General features: G+C 36.9%; 1 protein-coding gene across 1 annotated transcript; it reads left to right on the top strand.

Moving 5' to 3' along the window:
* Window positions 1–9,235: 9,235 nt before the first annotated feature.
* Window positions 9,236–12,310, top strand: LOC113704644 (putative disease resistance protein RGA3). Its single transcript, XM_027226527.1, has one exon. It carries the CDS (start codon window positions 9,236–9,238, stop codon window positions 12,308–12,310), a length of 3,075 nt encoding a protein of 1,024 aa, XP_027082328.1.
* The last annotated feature ends 12,037 nt before the right edge of the window (window positions 12,311–24,347 follow it).

The following is a 24,347-nucleotide window of genomic DNA, read 5'->3' as shown; positions in this document are numbered from 1 at the left end:
TTATCTGTATCTGTATCTGTTCGGACGTCGTTTGGAGGCTGGTATCCAACGACCTTTTTGTGACCTCTGAGCTCAACACCTGTGGCTAGTTACTCAAGTCGGGGCCGGCAAGGGCCTGGTCGATTAGATAACGAACCACGGTAGTCTGTTTTGGGATCTTTGGGTATTGAGACCCTTGATTCCGGTATACTCGAGTATTACCATTTCTGAACTGATTGGATTTTGGGCCCGGTAGGGGTATGTGAGGTGTAAGGAATCGGAGAAAGTGGAGTCTACGGTATTGGTTACTCTTTTAGCGTTGACGGAGTGTCAACTATTATTTCGATCAAGCTTTGGTGAAGCAAATGGGAATTTGGCACCTAAGAGCCACCCGTATTCTTTTTATCTATGGTGTTTGTTCATTTCTTTATTTGATTTGCATATGTGACTAAGTGAATATGAAGTTCCACGTTTTCTTACTTGCTTTTATTTTGGTACTTCATTGAGCGTAAGCTCACCCCTTCCCATTGTCTTTGTTTTCCTTACAGGGGACAAACTTTGAAACCACGATTTTGGAAGAAAAGGGGTCGAGCTAATGTATATGTTATTTTGTTAACCTCCTTTGTACCGAAACCCTAATTATATTTTGTGTAGCATGAATACTCTGCCTTGTATTTTGGTTCATTTGTTCAAGACTCCCATGTATGTATAAGTGTTTAATCGACGTTACGTACTTCCGTATGATTTAGTAAGCTCTGTTTAACCCTTGGTGGTCCCAATTGTTCGTTTTCGTTGAGTTCTCGCGCGTACTATATAGGGTTAGTGTGAATCGACTCCGTAGTCCTGGCGAGAGTTGGGCAGGCGTGTCCGCCGAACCCTCTGGTTTCGCCTTAGGTGGAGGTGGGGCTGTCACAAAACCTATGGAAGTTGGACTTTGACCAACTTGTTTTAACTTTCCTAAAACAAAAATTTGACCAAAATTCCACCATTGTTCTTTCTTGGTTGGCCGAACCATAGAGAGGAGAAAAGAGAGAAAAGACTTCATCTTGCACTCCAATTTCTTGCTTCAATCTTGAGTTCCAACCATCAAAATTGCAAACTACTCCATAAAAGTTGCCTACTAAGGAGGATTAGAGGTGTTGGTGGAGTGATTTTTGAGGGGGAAGTACTAAGCTACCATCTTTCTAGTGTTTCTAAGGTAACTTGCCAAAAAATCCCTCTTTGCTTCCAATAATTGCATATTTGTGGCTTAGGGTTGTTAAATGTGTAGTTTTGTGCAATATTCCATGAGTTGAGGTGGTGACATGGGAAATTTCAGTTTTTTGCTGAATTTACTACTCTTATTTGATGTTAGGATATGCTTTGAACAAAGCAACTCAAAGCATTTGTAGATACTATAAACCACAAATCAAGGAAACAACAGACCATCTACCAAAAAAGTTCTTCAATCTAATTAAAGTTTCAATTTTGTGACTTGGAATGAAATGAAATTCGTTCAAGACCCACAATGAAACAGTCATAAGGATAATAACAAATCAAAAACAGAAAATCTGTTCAAAGTAAATGCAGTCCCCTTGGATTCCACATTCCACAGGTCAGCTGTCTCAAATTCAAGAGGAAAGGATGAAGCTGAATAACAATTCCACATTCAACTCCACATTCTAGAGTGCCTATTCAATACCATAAATCACAAGAACTCTACCACTTCATACGAGAATACTTATACAACCATTCCAGTCCAAATTTGAAATACAAAACAATTCCAGTAAATAATACAAATCAACTATTATCAAACAATTCCAGTCTTTCATACGAGAATACTTATACTGTTATACAAATGTAACCAAAGTGCCTTTCAAACAAATAAGACAACATTTCAGTTTGACAACATTTCAAACTTGAATTTCTATGAGCACCAAATCAGAATCACCATTAGAGAATTCAAACATCAACAATTGTGGCTTCTGCACCTCCTTTGATCAAACCTATTATTCAAGAAAGAAAAAAATAATGAAGTAGCTTAATTGCATTTATGAATAGAAAAAATATTTCAAGTTTGTCAATAAAAACGAAGATAATTTACCAGATTCAAATTCCTCAAGATCCTCCAATTTTTCTTCTACATTCAACTCATTTTCGGATGCCCGAAACCAGTCTTGAGCACAAATCAAGGCTTGCACAATCCTTGGAGTTAAAGAGCTTCTGAATGGGTCAAGAACACGTCCTCCGGTACTAAAGGCAGATTCGGAAGCAACCGTAGAGACCGGGACAGCCAACACATCACGAGCCATTTGCGAAAGTATTGGCAACCGAAGACTATTACCTTTCCACCAATTCAAGATACCGAACTCGGGATCCTCATCCTCACAATCCTCACTCAAATATTTGTCAAGTTCAGATTTAGCATTCTTTCCTCCAAGTTCAACTTTTCTTTTCTTGAACTCAATTCTGTATCTATCATTTATTTTTTTGGAGACTTCTCCATCAGAGGAAGAGATGCTATTTTCAGATCCACTAGAAAGTGAAGAAATAGAGGATTGAGAAGATCCAGCAGGAGTATTGAGTCTCTTGTAATCATTAAACAATTCATACATTGCATCCTTGGCTACATGAGCCACAACAGCACCTTCGGTATCACCATACATTTTACAAGCAATGAATTCAAAGTACTCAAACTTTGTCCTAGGATCAAGCATGTAAGCAATGAAAATCAACATGTTCATTTTCTCCAATCTTCCCCAATACTTATCATACTTCTCTTTCATTATTTTTGCCATTCCACACAAGTCGGGATTAGCACTTTCTGCCATTTCCTTTAGGATGCCATTAATGTGACTAAGCTCATTGATAAGATTATTAGATGTCACATATTTGGAACCAGAAACCTTTACTGTGAGATCATAAAAGTTCTCCAAAAATAAAGTTAAGAATCTTGCCTTTTCCCAATCACTTTTTGTTGGCAAGTGCTCTAGCTCATGCAGCATATATGGATCTTGCTCCTCAAACCTCTCAAATGCCCTCTCAAACCTATGAGCACTGTCTAACATTAAGTAGGTTGAGTTCCACCTAGTTGCCACATCTAAACTTAGTAACCTTTTACTGTCAATTTTTTCAATTTCAGCACATTCCTTGAATTTTTTCAAACGAGAAGGTGATTGCCTAATGTATCTCACAGCTGTTCGGATAGAATCAACGGACCCCCCAAATTTTTTTAGGCCATCACTCACAATCAAATTGATTATGTGAGCTACACATCTTATATGAATCCACTTTCCTCCTAATATAGATTTACCCCAATTTTGCAATTTTCCAACCAAATATTGCACAGCCGTGTCATTTGAAGCAGCATTGTCAACTGTTACTGTGAAAATATCATCAATCCCCCACTCTAATAAGCATTTCTCAATACTCTTCCCAATTTCAGTCCCTTTATGACTACTAATTGGACAAAAATTTAAAATTATTTTGTTCAATTGCCAATCACAGTCAATAAAGTGAGCTGTCAAACACATATAATTTATTCGCTGGATAGATGTCCAACAATCAGTGGTAAGACAAACTCTAACAGCTCTACGCCTCAACATATTCTTCAACTTAATTTTTTCATCTAAATAAAGTTGATAGCAATCTCTAGTAATTGTCCACCTTGAAGGAATTTGAAAAGAAGGACAAGCAGTTCTCATGACATGCTGAAATCCTTTACCTTCTACATGTTTGAATGGCAATTCATAAACAATCAACATATAAGCAATGCTTTTTCTAATTGCATCAGCGTCATACTTCCAACTAATAAGTGCACTCTTAACATCCCCCCCAAGACCACCAACCTCACCCAAGCATAATGTACCTTGCCCCTTAGACTTATTTGTAGGATTCATTTCACATGATTTAACATGGGATAAGAGAGGACTAGTACCATTAGACTTCGGATCAGCAGCTATCATTTTCGTACAGTAATTACATATGCCATGACGAACACCTTGGACATAGTGAGGCTGAAAATGATCCCAAGCTGGTGACCTTTTCTTGTACTCGCCTCTCTTTTTCTTAACACCAAGGCCAGATTCTTCACAGCTGCCGGAAATAGGAGCTGGACTTGAAGATGGTGTTGAATCACTTGAACCTTCTATCTCAAAAGTGGACATGTTTACTGATATGCAAAAGAAAATGGAAATAAAATGAAGATATGTTTCCCAATATATGCAATAGATTAGACAATAAAATGAAGAAATATTGAGAGTTTGAATCACATAATGCAGTTTCCTGGAGAACTTGTTTCCAATTTAGCATAGAAAGTAAGAAGATGGAGCCAAACATAGCAGCAAATATAAAGTTTTGCGATTTATAAATTCAGTATACAACTAAAATATCTTCAGCTGAACCTCATCAAAATAGTGAAATCAATGCAGATAAATGCTTTTCAAGAAAAAAAGTTATTTTATATAAAGGATTTATAGTCATAGAGGATGTTTTTACATTTTTTAACTAACACACTCTCTCCCGTTTCTTTTTGCCAAGCACCTCTTATAAGTGTATGGTACCATAACTACCAGATACAAGATGTGCCATGGTCAACAGGATAAACAAAACCCCCAAAAAAAAAGAAAAAAAAAAGAGGAATCCTTTGCACCCAGTCATGTTTGTACTTTTGCCTTTGCATTTATATTACAACAAGCATAAAAAACTTGGCAAATTAATCAACACCACACCGTGTGACAAATTGCTTCTTGGTGCAAAAAGTATGTTGATAAGATTTTCACAGCTGACAACTTAAAGAAACAGCAAGGTGTCGAAATGAAGCTTCAATCATATCTGGACCATACTTCTTGTATAATACAACTTTTACCAACACTACACTACAGGACACTTATACCTTCCAAGTCTCAATTCTCCTCGGACCTCCGCTACCTTAGTTAACCTCCCAACACTCCCAAATCATATCTGGGCACACTTTTCAGGTATCGTGTCCAGATTACCTACTTTCAAGAACTTATTTAAGTTTTTTTAAGAGCTAAATTTCTGCATATTCAAAAGAATAATTCGAACTAGTGAAAAAAAATCTTAGGTGTAAACCATTTCACTTAACATTAGTCAAACGGCCACCAAATTAATTTGTGGGCTCATCAATTTTCTACAGCATAAATTTGATTTACCACTTTCGCTTTTTTGGGTTTTACTTTTACCTAAAAATAATGAATAATGTTACAGTGAATTGGACTAGAATCAGAATGATTGAGCAAGTGAACTTACTTTGTTGGAATCAGATACTTTGGAAAGAGTTTGGCCAAGATTTCAACCACTTCACCACGATGAAGAACGCTCTCGGCAGTCGGTGCAGAGGTATCTTCCAGAATCCAGATGCCGAGGGAGTCTCGTAGAGAAGAACGTGTGCCAACACTTTATGTCTCTGTCGGGCTTGAAGAAGGGGAGAAATATGAAGGTGAAACTGAGAGAGTGAGAGAGTAAGCTGAGTCGGAGGAAGAGGCGATGAGGAAGAGGGCGGCGGAAGAGCCAAGGTGACTGGCGTGAGTAAGTGAAAACTGAAAAGAGTAGGGTTTTTGGGTTTCAATTTTAATTTCAGTTATTAACTTATTTTATGTTATATAATATATATGTATATATATAATTCGAATATAATATATTAATTATATTAATTCGAATTCGATATCGAATTTCCAATTTCGAATTCCTATTTCGAATTCCCAATTCGAATTCGGTAATTCCGATTTCAAAATTCTTATTTTCGAATTCGATCCGATTTCGACATATTCGAAATCGGAATTACCGAATTCACTTCCGAATTACCGAACTTCCGAATTCAATTCGAAATCGAAATTTTTCGACTTTGCACACCCCTACTCAAAAGTGTCCAAAAATAAACAACTACACCAGTCTTGCACGGCTCCTCTTTCTTTTTGGCATTTAATAATTTGGCTTTTTCTTCATGAGATGAGCCCTTATGCGCAGAATAGGCCTTGGACAATTAGTTAAGGTTGAAATGATAGGAATTGGATGTTCATCTAGGTTCAAAACTTTAGTTACTTAAATCTCACCTCTTCCTACTACTGATATTCATTTCCCAGTTTTCCGAAGTTTCTTTTAATTTTTCAAAAAAAAAAATGTAGTTTTTGTCCTTAGTGTTTTGCACTTGTACTGTTTTAGTTCTAAAGTTTTAGCAAAAAAAAAAAAAAAAGTATGGTCCTCAATTTTTGGCAAAAATTTTGATCAAAAATAATTTTGGTTCCAAATAGTTTCTGAATTTAAGCAAATTTACGACAATTGACTAACATTTTTTAATTACTAATGGAACCTAATAATGTTCAGTCATGCATGTGTACTTTAAATTAATTTTGTAAGAAAGAAGCAAATCAACGGATAACCTTAAACAGCAAGAGCAACTCATGTGATGACACGTGAGTTATTAATTAACCAAGAAAATAGGAAAAAAGGAAATTTATTTAATTATGCACAAAAACCAAGTGTTGGGGCTTTTCTTTTCTTTTTTTTTCCTGAGGGTCGGTAGGGATAGATAAAGAAAATGAGTTCTAAATTGATGAATTAAATGCTCTGACTAGTTTGAGTTTTGTACTTTGACAATATTTTTAACCAATTAATTAGTTAGCACGTGAGTCATTAGTCCTTAATATTGTAGTTTAAAGTTAGCCACTATTTTTTCTTTATTGTTATATTTAAATTTTGTCAGTAATGTAAAAATATTCATTTATGCTAAATCTAATTTATATTGGATACATTAGAGACCAGAGTTGTTCTTATAAAAACTTTAGGGACTACAATTGTGCATGTGCTGCACATTGAGGACTAAATTTGTTTTTGTCAAAACTTTAAGGACTGGAGCTATATATAATGGTATTTCTTCCTTTTTTTTTTTTGCAATGCTTAAAATACCCTTCCTCATACTGGTCATCTAATCTAATTTTTCTAATGCTTCTGTTTGAGTCCTACATGATTACAATCTTCCTAAACAAATGATTGTGAGAGATATAATTATGTATCGTATTATTTTGTGTAGTTCCACAAAACAATCTTTCTAATCTGATCTTATTAAACTAGGAGATGTTCACCATGCTTGCGCAGGGTGGCAAGTTGCAGGTATGCCCAAGTTGAGAGTACAGTAAATATTTATTTCTGAAGGATTTGTTGTACAGAGCACTTACTTATCTTGGTTGTGTAAGGCCTGGTACAACCCAATGAGTACAAACAATTTCACAATGATGCACAAAGATATATCAAATTTAAGCACAATAAAGAAAACTTAATTAAAGAGAAAAGATAAGAAATGCAAACCAAATATCAATCCAATAGCCTCTTCAATAGATGGCGATGCTAACCAAGATGTACAAGTGAAGGCTCACTCCTTCCTCACCCCAAACACTCTTTGGTTGAGCCAAGGAGTTTTACAACTATTCTAGTTAACCCTCAACAACCTACACTTGAAAGATCACTCACCCAATTAAGAACTATTTTATACAAATGAGGCAACCTTCACCAAGGTTTTACCACTTCAAGTGATAGGTTCACCTTCACCAAGGTTTTACTCCTCCTAGAGAGTAACCTTCACTTGAGCAACCTCACAACCCAACTTCCCCAACCCCTTATACAACCAACAAAGAATCTTTCTACTCAAAAATCTCACTTGTAAGCTTGTATTTTGTGTTGGCAAAAGTCCATTGTCTTCTTGTGCTTTGGGGTGTTTATAGAAGGTGAGAAATGGCTCCAAAAGGCTCTCCAACGGTCAAATATTAAATGCTGTCAAAACTAGCCGTTGGCCTGTCGGACGTCCGAACCACCTGTCGGACGTCCGAACCCTGCGTCCAAACCACCTGTCGGACGTCCGAACCCTGCGTCCGAGCGTCGTCAGAGAGTCATCAAATCTTTGCGAAATTTCTCGGACGTCCGATGCGATCGATGTGCGTCCGAGGCGTGCGTCCGATACTTCCGGACGTCCGATGCTTCCTCACGAGCGTCCGACAGAGTTTCCTTCTTGATGTTCTTCATCCTTTCGGACGTCCGATCCTGACTTCTTGAACGTCCGACAGCTTCAGCAAACTTTGCCTTTCAATTGCACTTGTTCATGGAATCAAACAACTTCAAAACTGAAAGTATATCTTGAAGAAATATTAGTATCATCCATTTGTTTTGTAAACATCAAAAGATAGGGATCAAGATCAACAGGTTGAAATTTATTTTTAACATCTATGCCATGCCACTTGAAATTTCTCACTGATTAGGGTAATTGTACTCCTTAAATTTTTTTTCCAAATAAAAGTTAAAATTTATTAAGTCACTTGAAAATAAGTATAAGATGGAGGAGGACATAAATGTTACCTCCCGATTCTAATGAAGTTCAAAAATTTTTTTCTTTATCTTCAATTCAAATGTTTTGGTTAAATATCATTTATATGCATTACAAGCATGAGTTGGTTTGTTTATGTGATAATCAATCTATAAATCACCATCACACTGTGGTTGAATTTTTTAGATAAATTTTGTAAAGTAGTAAGGCTGAATAATTGTTTAGGCCTCTATTAATTGCCGAACTTCATTTCAGAATATAAGTTTGAAGCAAATCCACATTTCAAGTTATTCTTTGCCAAAGTTCATCCACCACAGCCACAGGTATTAACACAAGCAAGGAATTATGCAAAGTTGAAAAGGCTCAATGCTCAACGATATCAGATTCTGAATTACAAAATAATTAGAAGCCTAATTGATTTTTGTATTGAGACACAAATTATGTCTCTAGCTAAGAAGCAAAATCCAACAGAGTTAGTGTGGAAGCTAACAGGATAAGGTGTAACGAAATTATGTTCTAATTAGTTCATCTTTCAAGGATTAACGAATAAAGATGAAGGCCCCGTCCCAGCAAGAAAGTTAAAGTGAAAATCCCATCCAGGAATTTCCATTTCAAAGCATCCAAGAAATTTAAAGTGAAGATGCCAAGCAAGGAATATATATTTCCTTTGCGAACGAAGGCATCCAAGTTAAGAATAACTCAGCATTTCAAAGCATCCAAGAAACTTAAAGTGAAGATGCCATGCACGGAATATATATTTCCTTTGCGAACGAAGGCATCCAAGTTAAGAATAACTCTGCATTGTTAAGCGGACCAAATATCAATGCTCTTCTCCTTTTAACCACTTGTAACATTACCAATTTCTGGCTGCTAAAACCTCCCATTTTAAAAAACCATCTTGATCTCAAGACTGAATCCAAGTCATTTATTAAAAAAAAAAAAATGGCTGACGCTCTTATCAGCTCCACAATTCAGGTCACCTTGGAAAGGGCACTGTCTCTTGCCTCTACTAGGATTGGTTTGCTAGTTGGGTTCAAGAAGGATGTGGCCGGCATGACACGTTCTCTCCGCTTTATCAAAGATGTCCTGGCTGATGCTGAGGAAAGGCAAAACCAAAGCAGCGGAGTGCAACGATGGTTGAATAGTCTCGAGGAGGTTGCTTATGATGCTGACAATGTGTTGGATGAGCTCCACTATGAATCTCTTCGTCACCAGGTGGAGTCCCGAAACCGACACAAGCTCAAGGTATGCTGCTTCTTCTCCTGCTCTAATATTAATCTTGCTTTTCGTTGGAGAATGGCTTCTAAGGTCAGGGACATCAAACTTAAGTTGAATGGCATCTATCAAGATGCCCATGGATTGGGACTGGTCAGTAGGGCAGTCATGACAACTGCCCTCCCTGCTGCTCCTGCTGTTGGAGACACGAGAAGTCGGCAGACCGACTCTGTTGTTGCTCCAATGGTTGGAAGAGCCGATGATGAATCAGAGATAGTGAAGATTTTGTTGAGCCTGTCTGAGAAGGTTGTTTCTGTTCTTCCCATAACTGGTATGGGAGGTTTAGGCAAAACAACTTTGGCTAAATCCATATACAACAACAAGCAAATTGATGAACACTTTAACAAAAAAATTTGGGTTTGTGTATCAAGACAAGTTCAAATAGAGGAGCTTTTCAAACTCATATTAGTGCAATTGACGGAAGAAAAGGTTGAAGTAGATGATAGGAATCTCATCGTTGGAAAAATTGGGAATCACCTAGGGGGAAAAAGATATTTCCTAGTCCTTGATGATGTGTGGGATGATAATCAGGTATTGTGGAATGACTTTTTCACCATCTTGAAGGGGCTCAATCCAATTAATGGAAGTTGGTGTCTGGTCACTACTCGTTTAGGTCCAGTGGCACATAGTGTGTCTAGAGTTTTGATGATGGAAACTGAATTAGTCTATGCCTTAGGAAGACTACCTGATGATCATTGTTGGTCTATCATAAAAGAAAAAGTAGTTGGAGGGGAAGAAGAACCTGATGAACTAAAAGCAATTAAAGAGAGAGTAATCAAAAGATGTGATGGTCTACCGTTGGCTGCAAGTGTAATTGGAGGTCTGTTATCTTTAAAGAGAAAAGAGGAGTGGCGATCAATTTTGGAGAATAGGCTTTCGAGTTTGAGTGCAGGTGAGGATGGTGTGATGCAAATACTTAAGTTGAGTTTTGATAATTTGCCATCTCGAAACATTAAGAAATGTTTTGCACATTGGTCTATATTTCATAAGGATAGTCAGATAAAAAGGAATATGCTTATCGAACTTTGGATGGCAGAAGGTTTCCTCCAAGCAGACGTCAAAAACCAAACGATGGAGGAAATTGGAATGAATTATTTGAGAATTTTATTGCAGAGTTCATTGTTGGAAGAAATAACTGATCGGTTGATAACATCTTATAGGATGCATGATTTGGTGCACGACCTTGCAGGGTCAATGTCAAAGTCTACCAAAGTCATTATTGATAGGGATACACATACAGTAGACAATGGTAATCAGATTCGTTACCTTACAATAGACTCATTTGGTGTTGAAGAAGATACAGAAAAATTTTTGGAGAGTCTATCAACTTCGCTTCATACATTGTTTGTAAATTATTACTTTTCTGGTGATATGTTAATGAAGTTGAAGAACTTGTATGTTTTGGTTGCAACAGTTGGAAAATTACCAATTTCAATTGGCAACTTGATACATTTGCGGTATGTTAACCTTTTGTATTCTCCAATCAGTATTTTGTCGGACTCCCTTTGCAAGCTTTACAATCTGCAAACATTGACGCTAAGTAACTCAAATGTTAAAGTTCTTCCAGAGGGGATGTGCAATTTGATTAGCTTGAGACATCTCCACTTTTACACCTTTGATACAGAATTTCAAATGCCGCTGAATATGGGACGGCTGACTTGCCTTCAGACACTTGAGTTCTTTAACGTGGGTCGAGAGAAGGGTCGACGCATTGGAGAGCTTGGAAGCTTGAAGAACCTCAAAGGCAAATTGGAGATACGCAATCTGGAACTAGTAATGGATAAGGAAGGAGCTGAGGAAGCAAAACTATTTGAAAAGGCAAATCTATTTAGGCTGCAACTTAAGTGGGCCCAGGATCGAGAAGGCCACGACTACATCGACAAAGATGTGTTGGATGGCCTTCAACCCCACCCGAATTTGGAGGAGTTGGTAATTTGGTATTTTCTGGACGATCAATTTCCTCGATGGTTAATGGATTTGACAACAACAACAACACTCCCTGAGTTTGCAACAACACTCCCCAAGTTAACGAGTTTGGAGTTTAATCGCTGCCACAGATGCAGAGAACTCCTTCCCTTGCAAAACTTTACGTCTCTTAAAGAGCTGGTGATTGATGAGTGCGATGGGTTGATGAATCTGCCCGGTGACTTGCTACACTCTTGTGCCTCTCTCCAGAAGCTTCAGGTGAGTTGGTGCGGCAATCTTGTCTCCTTTCTGCTTGATTTGCAACAAACGCCTTCTCTCTTGAAGCTGGAATTATACAGGTGTCCCAAATTGAAAACAAGCATGACGCCCAAAGGATTTGGTTTTCTAACCAGCTTAAGGGAGCTTGCAATTGGTCCCTTCTCAGATGATGGTGATGATCATGAAAATTCTTCAATTTACAATGAGTTTGATTGGTGTGGATTGATATCCTCCTCCTCCTCCCCTTCGTCATCCGCACTCCGTGAATTAGGATTAGTTGGGTTGCCACACATGGAGTCCCTGCCACATCAGATCCAATACTTGACCAATCTCACGTCACTATCGCTAAGTAACTTCGGAGGTATAAAAGCTCTGCCAGATTGGTTCGGAAACTTCGTTGCTCTTGAATACCTGTATTTATATGATTTCAAAGAGCTTCGACATTTACCCTCTGAGGATGCCATGAGAAGTCTCACCAAACTAAAATCTCTGGAGGTTTATCGTTGTCCTCTGTTAAAAGAAAGATGCACTCTTGAGAGCAGCGGCCCCGACTCCTAGTGGTCCAAAGTTTCTCACATTCAAGACCTATACATAGGTTGATTAACCACTCATCTTCAGATCAAATTCAATCATGTAAGATTTCCTCCTACCAACTTTCTTAATTCGCTTTACAATCAATATCACCTTCTCTTCATCTCCCCCTCTGATTAACCTTCTCGTGAGAAAACCTAAAAAGTCCCCGTGGTTATTTTCACAATTTAACTCTAAGCGCAAAGTTTTGAAGCATTCCGGTAGTTGGTCAAGTCTGCTTGTTCCGACTTGCTACTGTTAATGAATCCACCTTGATAAAGGCTTTTAAGCTCTCTCTGCTTTTATGATTGTTGGTTGCTTCTTTTTTTAAGGTAAGTTTCTCCTTCTGGGGCTTCAATTACAATGACAGAAAAACTACAATTATCTGAAAATTTCCATTAGTTTTATTCTATGCTATTTGCCGCCTTCAGTTTGAGTTTTTGTGCTTTGCAGTGATTTTGGGCACAAACCTCAACAGGGAACCTCATCGATGGCTCTTACCTACTGTCTTTACTTTTTGAAAGTCCTACAATTCGTTGCAGAACAAGATCCTGCTTCGGCTGAATAGCAACATCTAGGATGGCATTCTCTTTTCCTCTGTGCCTCAGATGGTCAAAGTCTGAGATTTCTATTGGGGTATGGTTCTTTTAAACTATCGAAATGATTCAGTGATGTGTAGTCATGATAATGAGGAGCTGATTTACATGTTTTAGAACTCAAATTGTCATCTCTAGCATACTGCTCAGAGTTAGAGGTTAGAACTAACTGGTGTTTTGGTAGCAATTAAACGTGGATCTCTATTGTGCCTCAGTGGCCCACAGCTCTATTGTTTCTCAATGCCTCAATGTGAAATGCTTTGCCCGCACTACAAATTGTCCATTATTATTTTCATTTTATGAGTTGTAATCACTTGCTTTGTGGTTGGAACCAAACTACTGTAATTGTAAACACGACTTAGTACTTGCTTATCTATTTAGTTTCATAACAAACAAGGCATATTTTAGCCTTTTGTAGGAATGACAGAACAAAATTATTGCTGAAATTTCTGAACTTTCTTGTTCACATATTGTCTCAACTCGAGTTTTCTGTTCTGCAATGATTTCAGGCTCAAATGTGAACTAGAATCTACAATTGCACTTACTTATTGATTGAATTACACAGCTTGTAACTTTTGAAAACTTTGTTGAATCAAATCCTGTTTCAATTGGACAGAAATGATTAGGATGGCACACTACAAGCACACTTTTCTTTCTTCCTAATGTGTAAAACCTGAAAAAATGCTCTATCTGTGTCAGCTGGCCTCTACAAATTGCCCACCAGAATTTCTTTCCCCAGCTTATGTAATGTCTTTCATGATCAAAAGCCATCATTACCATGAATTTCTGCTAATGATCATGGGGGGTATGGTTGGCGATAGAGCTTGTATCAAAGAAACAGATTGACAATGAGGAGCTTGCAAATTTTCAAGAAGTACTGTAAGGTTAGCGAATTTGTTGTAAATGGATTAGTAGATGTACTTAGTATCGAGTCTTATTTCCTGCTCATTAGTTTTAGAACAAAGGTAACAAAAAAAAAAACAAAAACCTTTCTTTCTGTAAGATTCCTAGTCAAAAATGACATGGAATATGCTCTTCTATCTTTATTGTAATGCAGGCAAACATGCCTTCCTGAGATTTTCAATCTAAAAGCTCCTCATCCAACTAAGCACTCTAAAAGTTCATTTGGTTATCAATTTGCTAAAAAAGAATGAAAATGCGTTTACATTCATGAAATAGATTGTTAAATCAAAGTTTGATGGAACACAGAAAATTATAGATAGGCAATGATGGACAAAGATTTTAGGGGTCAATTTCTAGTTTTTTGTTTCTTCAGGACAATATACTCCAGTAAAATCATTACTAAATCCTTTTAAATCTATCCAATATCAGGTGATAGAAATTGTACAATAAGATGATTTTGTTGTAAACTATCTGAAGGTTTAAAACGTCTGCTTCCAAGATGTTGTCTAGTAATGTAACAGTAAGGTCAGTTGTCTGCTTTGTTGAACTTTTCTTGGCCTTTTCAGTCTGATTCAGAAAAACTCAACAAGCGTTGTTCCGGGAAGAAAACAATATCGCTAACCATATATTAAATTCAATTATGGAATACAGATGTTCAAGAGGAGATTATTTGATGTGGACAGTTAAACATGATGTCAAAGCTGAAAACTTTTTGTATTTACATCTACAGTACAAAATTCTTTGTTTTAAATAAAAAATAGCTGTTTACTTTTGCTCATCTCATATGTCTGCTACTTCCAGTTGTATATCATGATTGCTGAAAGGAGCTAATTCTCTTTAAACTTGAGATTCTACCGGGATGGAAATGCTTGCTCTGAACTTCCATCTCTTGGAAATGTATTTATCATCTTGCTCCAAATTATCTGATTATTGGTATTCTTATTATGTCTCTTAAATGATGGGATTCTACTTTCTTCAGCTATGATCTCTTGACCTAAATCCAATGGTCAATCGAGTTACTCTCACTGTCCTTGGTTGTGGGATTGGTGGTCTGATAATTTATAATACCAACAATCTTCTTCCATTACTTATTGTTGGGTTTTAAGCACTTTAATAACCAATGCATTAGCTAAAAGCTTAAAAAATTGTCACGCGCGTTTAAGATGTTTTCAAGCAGCAGAGACTTGGTAGACCATCCTCTACTGAAGTCTTAAGTTCAAATGCGATGATATGAGATTTTAAGAGTAAAATAGTTGTGATTAGCTCTACCTGTTGCATCTTGCAGTCTCAAAGAGTTCGCTTTCAAGGCAATTCTGGGGCTCTCTGCCTCTCATGCTTGTGGATGCCAGTCATTATTGTTATAGAACTTTCTTTTTTTTCAGTGTTTTGAACAAAAACCAATATAGTTTCTATGATACTTCTGGTACTTGTGGACTGAATAGAAAGATTTGATATCTGCTTACTGATTTAGGTTAGAAATGAACAACAAAAACAAACAGATACTGATTTAGCTTTCTGAATAATTGACTAAACAAAAATGTCATGCAATTTCCTGTTCGCCTCGTGATTTGCTATGTGAAGTCCTGAGTCTGAGTTTTGTTTGGGATGACTTTACTTTTGAAAGTCTTTCTTGCCTTGAAAGTATATCAACTGATTATTGGAACAACAACAGAGTAGGTATGCCAAGTGCCAAGTTGGATGCAGAGTCGGCCCTTTCTTCCTCTTTATCACGATTGAAAGTTATAGGTAAATATTATCATGAATAAGCAAAATATTTCATAACCTTTACCATCAAAGCTTTTGTTGCATATTTGTTTCAGTGACCAAAATGAGCGAGATTTTCTTGGGTTAACTGAATCATTGATAGGGTATCATTTGTTAGTAATTTTATTATCAATTTCCCCTTTTATCCCTGCCCAATATTGCGTTAATTGTTGATATCTACTTATATTTGGTATCTGGACTTAATTTCAGGAATGAAACAGAAAACTACCAAAAAGGAGGGACTTTATGGAGAAAATGGAGACTTCTAAGGGCTTCAATCCTTGGGCCCTTGAATTGGTGGGGGACCACAAAGCTAGTGAAAGATTTTTAGTCATTTAGGCTCTTCAAAGAAAGCAACGTAGAGAGACTTGGAACAAGAAGTAATTTGGAGGCTTTGTCCACATGTGTGGGGACCACCTAGATAGCTTTTAGTCATCTTTCTTTTGGCTCTTTAAAAGGGACAACGTACAGAAGCAAAAGGGGGGCTTTTGAGTTTTAGCTTTTAGTTAGTTCTAGTTTCTTTCTTTTGACTAACCTCTGACACACGCCAGGTGTTCGACAATATTCCCCAACGGGAAAAACATCTTTTATTCCTTACTTTCTAGTAAACACGCAATGCCTTTGCAATCCATTAATTCGTATGGTGATTTAATTATGCGGCGTGGCTAAGCCTTCCATCTAGTCAAGGGTCAACTCGACGGCGCAGTCCCGAAAATCTGTGAGATCTAATTAGTTTTCACACGTTCCTCAGTTTATTAATATTTGCACGTTGTCTGCTTGAATTTTCTTGGGATTATTTTATTAATTGGATGTCAAGGGCCCGATGTTCAATGTAATTTATTAATCTCGTGCCAATTTAGTCAATTAAATTCGTAATTGTTTGATTGATTAATATTAGTGGCAACTGGTGTGTTTACACATTAGGGGGACGTGCAATCTAATTTAAATAACCCTCGTAGCGTGTTATTGATTTGGGCTAGGTTTTTCTAGTTATTAATGCAATTGGGAAATTGATTCCTACGGTCGTACCTAAGAGTATTTTCTGGTTAGGGGTGATCAATGGTCGTACCTTGGTTATCAATAAATTAAGGAAAAATTAGTCGTTGGAGTTCATCGACGACTATAACTAGCCTATTAATAAATTAAGTGAACCTTTCTTGCATCAATGATCGGATAAATGGACTGTGTCTGAGTAGTTGTATCCTTGGCTAGAATTTATTTATTCTTGATTTAATTCCTGCTATATTTGTGCTAGTTAATTATTTATTTTTAGTTGGACTAGTAATAGTTCACGTGCTTTGCACGTGATTGTAATATCTTAAAATATATTATTTTTTAGATACTAAAATTTTTTATGAAATTTTGATGATCAACATCATAATATAGTACTTTTATGTTATTTATTTTTTTAAGCTAGTTACTTTTAAAAATTTTATTAAAAGAAAAGAGACGGAAAACATTTCAATATAGTTGACATATCCCTTAAGATTGAATTTGAAAGGGCAAATTCTACTTTACCCCCCTGTGGTTTAACGTTTTTTTACATAATCCTCCTATGGTTTCAAAAGTTATACATAACTCCCTTATGGTTTGGATTAAAATGTCAAAGTGACGGGAATGACCATTTGTAACGGAGTCACCTAAAATGTTAAAAGTACCCTTATGTAAAGTTGAATATTTATTAACTAAGGGGGGTTATGTGTATATTTTGAAAATTATAAGGGGGTTATATAGTAAAGTATTAAACCATAAGGGGGTTATATAGTAAAATATAAAAATCATACGGGGTTAATGTGCCACGTATTTATAAGGGTAATTTCGACATTTTTAGAAGTTCCAAACGAGTGACTATTTCCGTCACTTTGGCACTTTAATCCAAACCATGAGTGGGTTATGTATAGCTTTTGAAACTATATGGGGGTTATGTAAAAAAATGCTAAACCACAGGGGGGTAAAATGTAATATGCCCAATTTGAAATCATGAACCAAACACTTTTTGATTTATAGCTTGAACTCTAACATACCAAATATTGATAATATCATGTTTTACCAAAATTATTGTATATTCATGACTCTATTGCATATAAACCACAATCATCACAATTTTTTATAAACGAAGAATATAATTAAGTTAGAAAAATAAACATAAATGTAATTTGAATTTGAATTCTTTGTATTATGTTAATTATATTTTTGTCAATAATGGAGTATAAATGATCCATCACGTAAATTTTTTTTGGCTTGTACATTCTAACAATTGAAATTTTATAGATAGAGATAGTTGGAGATTTTCTATTTTCCTTTTCTTTTATTCATGTTTTTAGCACAATCCAATGCGAAACAAGAGCAACAAGTCTACTTTTTTCATATGAGCACAATATTTTTGGTTTTAATATTAGTTTTTTTTATGATCATGAAATTGGAATGAGAATTGTGGCTAATTAATAATTTTAATATTAATTTTTTGTATATTTCAATGTTTTAGTTTTTAATTGCCAACTTTGAATCCATAACTGCTATCATTATTATCAATTATTGGAATGCATTAAATTTGTTTAATTACAATTGTCACCATAAATGAAATTTACTTAATTTTAAAGTTTTTCATTTCATAACCGCTTCCATTAGTCACTAATATTGCAATACAATAAATATATGTAATCATTAGAAAAATAAGGGTATTTTGGATATCACCAAAAATAATTTGGATATCATTTTCATTTTATCATTCTTCATTTTATATTTACTCTTATTATAATTCTTATTTTATCATTGGAGATGGTTTCTGACTTGATGGATGGATTTGGTTTGTTCAAACCAATACAAATGAAATATTACTATATTATTGTCAATAACAATGTTTGTCTTCCCTTGGATATCAGTGATTTGGATGTTGTCTTTGGTATTATTTGAATTGTATTCTAACTTTTTAATTCATTTGCTATTTATTTTATGTCATTTTATAAATAGTTTTCAATCTTATTTTAGTTTTTCTTGTTTTGATCGGTTGCTATTAATGATAATAGTGGTTTGTATGGTGCTATTTTAGATTTCTTTTTTCTTGTTTAATACTGCTATTTTATTTATAAAAGTGTCATCATTTTTTGTATATTGAAATTTTATTAGGTGCAACGTGAAAAATTCTTCATATTGGTAAAAGTGCATAATTGTAAAATTTACTCATGATATTTGTGTGAAGATATATAGATGAATAAGGATTTTTCTTGTCATTGTATGTTTCTCCATTTTCTAGAGAATATCTATTTTTTGAAATTAATTTTTTTTTAACAATCTCAACTAATGACTAATGAGAAATTTTTCATGCTTCAATTAAGAAATTTTGATATGTTATAATAATAGGAGATGGAGTCCAAGGGTAGGTAAATAGTTTTTAATGAGTAATTTTTAATTATAATTACCAATACCATTAAAATGTAATCAATTGAAGTGTTTTATTTCTTTTAATTAGTGCCACTTAAAATGCAATAATTGTAATTAAAAGACGTGAGGGTAATTTATGAATAACAAAAACTAAGATAAAAAAGTGCTTACACTTGCACTCCCTAATACCAACATTCATACTTTTTACCAATACCATTAAAATGTAATCAATTGAAGTGTTTTATTTATTTTAATTAGTGCCACTTAAAATGCAATAATTCTAATTAAAAGACATGAGGGTAATTTAGGAATAACAAAAACTAAGATAAAAAAGTGCTTACACTTGCACTCCCAAATACCAACATTCATACTTTTTATATAGTAATGATTGTTTAATTGTTTTTAGTTGCATATCGGTGAAATCCCCCTCTTACCAATTGGAATTTAAAAGAGACAAATATCTCCAGTCCCTGAGAAGACGACCCTACTTGCCACTGTCTACTATTTAGTAAATTTCGTCAATTAATTAATTTTGGTATATCGGATTAAGCAAACTCTTCGGAAACAGGATGAATCAAGTAACCCATTGCACACCTAGAGTCCCTGCTCCAGTACCTAGGATTAATTTTTGACTGCTTTTAGTGGTAGTTAGGTTCTATTTTTATTATTGCACAGGTTCGACACCTGTCAATTTTTGGCACCGTTGCCGGGGACCGGCGTTATTTATTTGTCCCTTTTTAAATCTAATTTGTTTTTGCTTTCTTTCTGGTATTTTTCTAGTTTATGCCTCGTTCTTCTCGTACAGGCGAACTAATTTTCGATCCTGAAGTAGAGAAGACTGCGCGCCGAACTAGGAAAGAGACCAGACATCTCAGAGAGGAGCAATCCAGTGTGGCATCTCAAAGACTAGATCCAGAGGCTGAGTTGACAGATTTACGTGGCGAAAATTCGAGTGATTCGTACCAAGAGAACGTCGCCATGGCAAACACACAAACATTAAGGGAGTTGGCTGCTCCAAACTTGAGCCAACAACCTCTTTGCATAACTTTTCCTCGCCTTAGTGAGAATGCAGCTTTTGAATTAAAACCTGGTCTAATACATTTGTTACCTACTTTTCATGGTCTGCCAGGAGAGGAACCCCACAAACACATGCAGGAATTTGATGTGGTGTGTTCGAGTATGAAGCCTTCGGGAGTAACTGATGAACAAATTAAATTAAGGGCCTTCCCTTTTTCTCTCAAGGATTCGGCAAAGGACTGATTATACTGTCTACCTGCAGGCATTATCACCACGTGGCCAGAGATGAAGAAATTTTTTTTTGAGAAATATTTCCCTGCATCCAGAGCTGCTAGTTTGCGAAAGGAAATATGTGGCATCAAACAATTTCACGGGGAATCCTTGTATGAATATTGGGAGAGGTTCACCAGGCTGCGCACCCGATGTCCTCATCACCAGATAAGTGATCAACTGCTGATTCAGTACTTCTACGAGGGGCTACTGATGAACGATAGAAATATCATTGATGCAGCGAGTGGAGGTGCATTGGTGAATAAGACTACCCAAGAGGTTTGGGAACTAATCGAGCGAATGGCAGAGAACTGCCAACAGTTTGGTACGAGGGAGGATATTCCTACAAGAAAGGTCAACGAGGTAAGTTCATCTTCCATTCAACAGCAGTTATCTGAATTAACCTCATTTGTTCGACAGATAGCTGTAGGAAATGTACAGCAGGCCAAAGTGTGTGGGATTTGTACGAACATTGGTCATACCACTGACTCGTGCCCACAGTTACAAGAGGAGGGAACTGAGCAAGCAAACATGGCTGGTAACATGCCCATGCCACGTAGACAGTATAACCCCTATTCCAACTCATACAATCCGGGTTGGAGGGATCATCCAAATCTGAGCTATAGGGGAAATAAGCAACAAAATTTCATCCCTAATAAACAGCAGGGCTTCCAGCAACAATATCAAACAAGGAACCAACCCTCCTCTGCCTCGGGTATGTCCCTAGAAGACATGGTTAAGAGCATAGCCTCTAATACTATGAAATTTCAGCAGGACACTGAGGCCAGCAGTCAAGAGATGAAGTATGCAAAACTTGGAAAATCAGATGAGTCAATTGGCCTCAATTGTCAACCGACTGGACTCCCAGGGAAAGGAAAAACTTCCATCCCAACCTGAGGTGAATCCCAAGAATGTAAGTGCAATGACCCTCAGGAGTGGGAAAGAGGTTGAAGGACCAGCACCAGTGGCTCTGAAGGACAAGAATGAGGACCGCATTGAGAAGGAGCTTGAGGAAGAAGGAATGCCCGGCATAAATAAAGAGGTAATACGTACCCCAGTGGTTCCAGTTAAGCCTAACCCACCACCTTTTCCTAGCAGGTTGGAAAGGCCTAAAAAGCAAGACAAGGAAAAGGAAATTCTGGAGATGTTTAGAAAGGTGGAGATAAATATCCCCTTACTTGACGCAATTAAGCAAGTACCCCGGTATGCCAAATTTTTGAAGGACCTATGCATCAATAGGAAGAAATTGAGGGGAGATGAAAGGATAATTGTGGGAGAGAACGTATCTGCAGTGCTTCAAAGAAAACTTCCGCCTAAATATGGAGACCCAAGTATGTTCACTATGCCTTGTAAAATAGGGAACACTAGCATTAGGAATGCCATGTTAGATCTAGGAGCCTCTATAAATGTGATGCCCAAGGCTATTTATGCTTCTCTAAATTTGGGTCACTTAAAGGAAACTGGCATTATAATTCAATTGGCTGATAGGACTAATGCTTATCCCGATGGAGTGATAGAAGATGTGTTAGTGCAAGTGAACAATTTAGTGTTCCCCGCTGATTTTTATATTCTTGATATGGGTGATGAACGTTCTCCAAATCCATCACCAATTTTGTTGGGGAGGCCTTTCTTGAGCACGGCTCGTACAAAAATTGATGTTAGTGAGGGCACCCTAACGATGGAATTTGATGGAAAAATAGTTCATTTTAGTATTTTTGAGGCCATGAAATATCCGTGTCATTCTAATGCTATTTTTGCTGTGAGTGTAATTGACCCTTTGGTGCAAGAAGTATTTGAGATTAATAGCAGGGATGAATTGGAGATAGCAATCACCAAACATTTGGATCTGGAAGCAACCTGTGAAATGGAGTTAGGTGTCAGTTTGCAAAGAATGGTTGGAGCCTTGCATTCACTAGGCCAAAGTTTTCTAAGGTATGATGTCGCTCCTATGTTTGTGCCTGAACCACACCTAAAGCTATTACCTTCTATCATGCAGGCACCTGAAGTGGAGTTAAAACCTCTGCCCGAGCATTTAAAGTATGCCTATCTAGGTGAAAAAGAGACGTTACCAGTGATAATCCCATCCAAATTATCACCCAGGGAGGAGGATAAGCTGCTACGGGTTTTAAGGGAGCATAAGGAAGCTATAGGTTGGACAATTGCGGACATAAAGGGTATAAGCCCCTCCGTGTGCATGCATCGAATTCGCCTGGAAGAGGATGCTAGGCCGATAAGACAACCACAAAGGAGATTGAACCCCATCATGATGGAAGTGGTCAAGAAAGAGGTAATCAAGCTTCTGGACGTAGGAATTATTTTTTCTATCTCAGATAACCCATGGGTGAGTCCAGTCCAAGTGGTGCCAAAGAAAGCAGGGGTAACTGTGGAAGAAAATCATGAAGGGGACCTCGTTCCAATTCGAAAGCCTACGGGTTGGCGCCAGTGCATCGATTACCGCAAATTGAACGCGGTGACCAAGAAGGATCATTTTCCTCATCCATTCATCGATCAAATAGTTGAAAGGTTAGCTTGTCGTGCCTATTATTGTTTTTTAGATGGTTTCTCTGGTTATTTTCAGATAGCAATTGCACCAGAGGATCAAAAGAAAACAACTTTCACTTGCCCCTTTGGCACTTTTGCCTATCGAAGAATGCCATTTGGATTGTGCAATGCCCCTGCAACATTTCAGAGGTGCATGATTAGCATTTTTTCTGAGTATGTGGAGAGAATAATCGAGGTATTCATGGATGACTTCAGTGTCTATGGTGATAGTTTTGACGATTGCTTAGATAACCTGACATTGATTTTAAAAAAATGCATTGAGACTAACTTAGTGCTCAATTGGAAAAAATGCCACTTTATGGTTGAGCACGGGATAGTTCTAGGACATGTAGTGTCGTCTAGAGGAATTGAGGTTGATAAAGCTAAAATAGATGTGATATCTGCTTTACCTTACCCCGTAACTGTACGGGAAGTTCGTTCTTTTCTAGGACATGCAGGTTTCTATCGCAGATTTATCAAGAATTTCTCAAAGATCGGGGCACCACTTTTCAGGCTTTTGCAAAAGGATGTCAGTTTTGAATTCAACGAGGAGTGCAAAGAAGCGTTCGAGAAGTTGAAAAAACTACTCACTTCTTCACCTGTCATCCAACCCCCTGATTGGAATCTCCCATTCGAAATTATGTGTGATGCCAACGACCACTCCGTGGGAGCAGTTTTGGGACAAAGGGTGGAGAAAGCGGCGCACGCAATATATTACTCCTCTAGAGCTTTAAATGGCGCCCAACTAAATTACTCCACTACGGAGAAAGAACTCTTAGCTGTTGTTTTTGCTTTAGAAAAGTTTAGACCTTATTTGCTAGGTGCTAAAGTAATTGTGTAATCTGACCATGCAGCTTTGAGGTATTTGCTGACCAAGAAGGACGCTAAACCCCGTTTGATAAGATGGATATTGGTCCTGCAGGAATTTGACTTGAAAATCAGAGATAAAAAAGGAGCAGAGAATCTAGTAGCTGACCACCTAAGTCGAATACTGGTAGCGGAGGAGGAATTACCATTAAGGGAGTCTTTTCCTGAGGAACATTTACTTTCTATTAATTCATCCCCTCATTGGTTTGCAGATATTGTGAATTATTTGGTTACTGACAAATTGCCCGCAGGTTGGCCCAAGGCGAAAAGGGACAAACTAAAAAGCAATGCAAAGGACTATGTCTGGGATGATCCCTATCTTTGGAAACATGGTGCCGACCAAATCATTCGTAGATGTGTAAGTGAAAATGAATTCCAATCTATTGTAGTTTATTGTCACTCTTTTGCATGTGGAGATCACTTTGGACCAAAGAGGACGGCTCGTAAGGTTCTAGAGAGTGGATTCTATTGGCCGACCCTCTTTAAGGATGCCTACTTGTTTTGTAAGTCATGTGATAAGTGTCAACGAGTATGTAATATTTCTCGTAGGGATCAAATGATCCAAACCCCAATGATTTTTGTTGAGATTTTTGACGTTTGGGGTATTGACTTTATGGGCCCTTTTCCTTCGTCTTATGGTTTTCTGTATATATTGCTTGCCGTAGACTATGTTTCGAAATGGGTGG

The sequence above is a fragment of the Coffea arabica genome, chromosome 8e, assembly GCF_036785885.1.
Source record: "Coffea arabica cultivar ET-39 chromosome 8e, Coffea Arabica ET-39 HiFi, whole genome shotgun sequence".
In the NCBI taxonomy this organism is placed as follows: Eukaryota; Viridiplantae; Streptophyta; class Magnoliopsida; order Gentianales; family Rubiaceae; genus Coffea; species Coffea arabica.
The sequence above is the reverse complement of the archived record's forward strand: the minus strand, read 5'-3'. Positions and strand labels throughout refer to the sequence as shown.

Coding starts and splice junctions, on each gene's coding strand:
- LOC113704644 (XM_027226527.1), top strand. CDS start 9,236: ATGGCTGACGCTCTTATCAGCTCCACAATTCAGGTCACCTTGGAAAGG.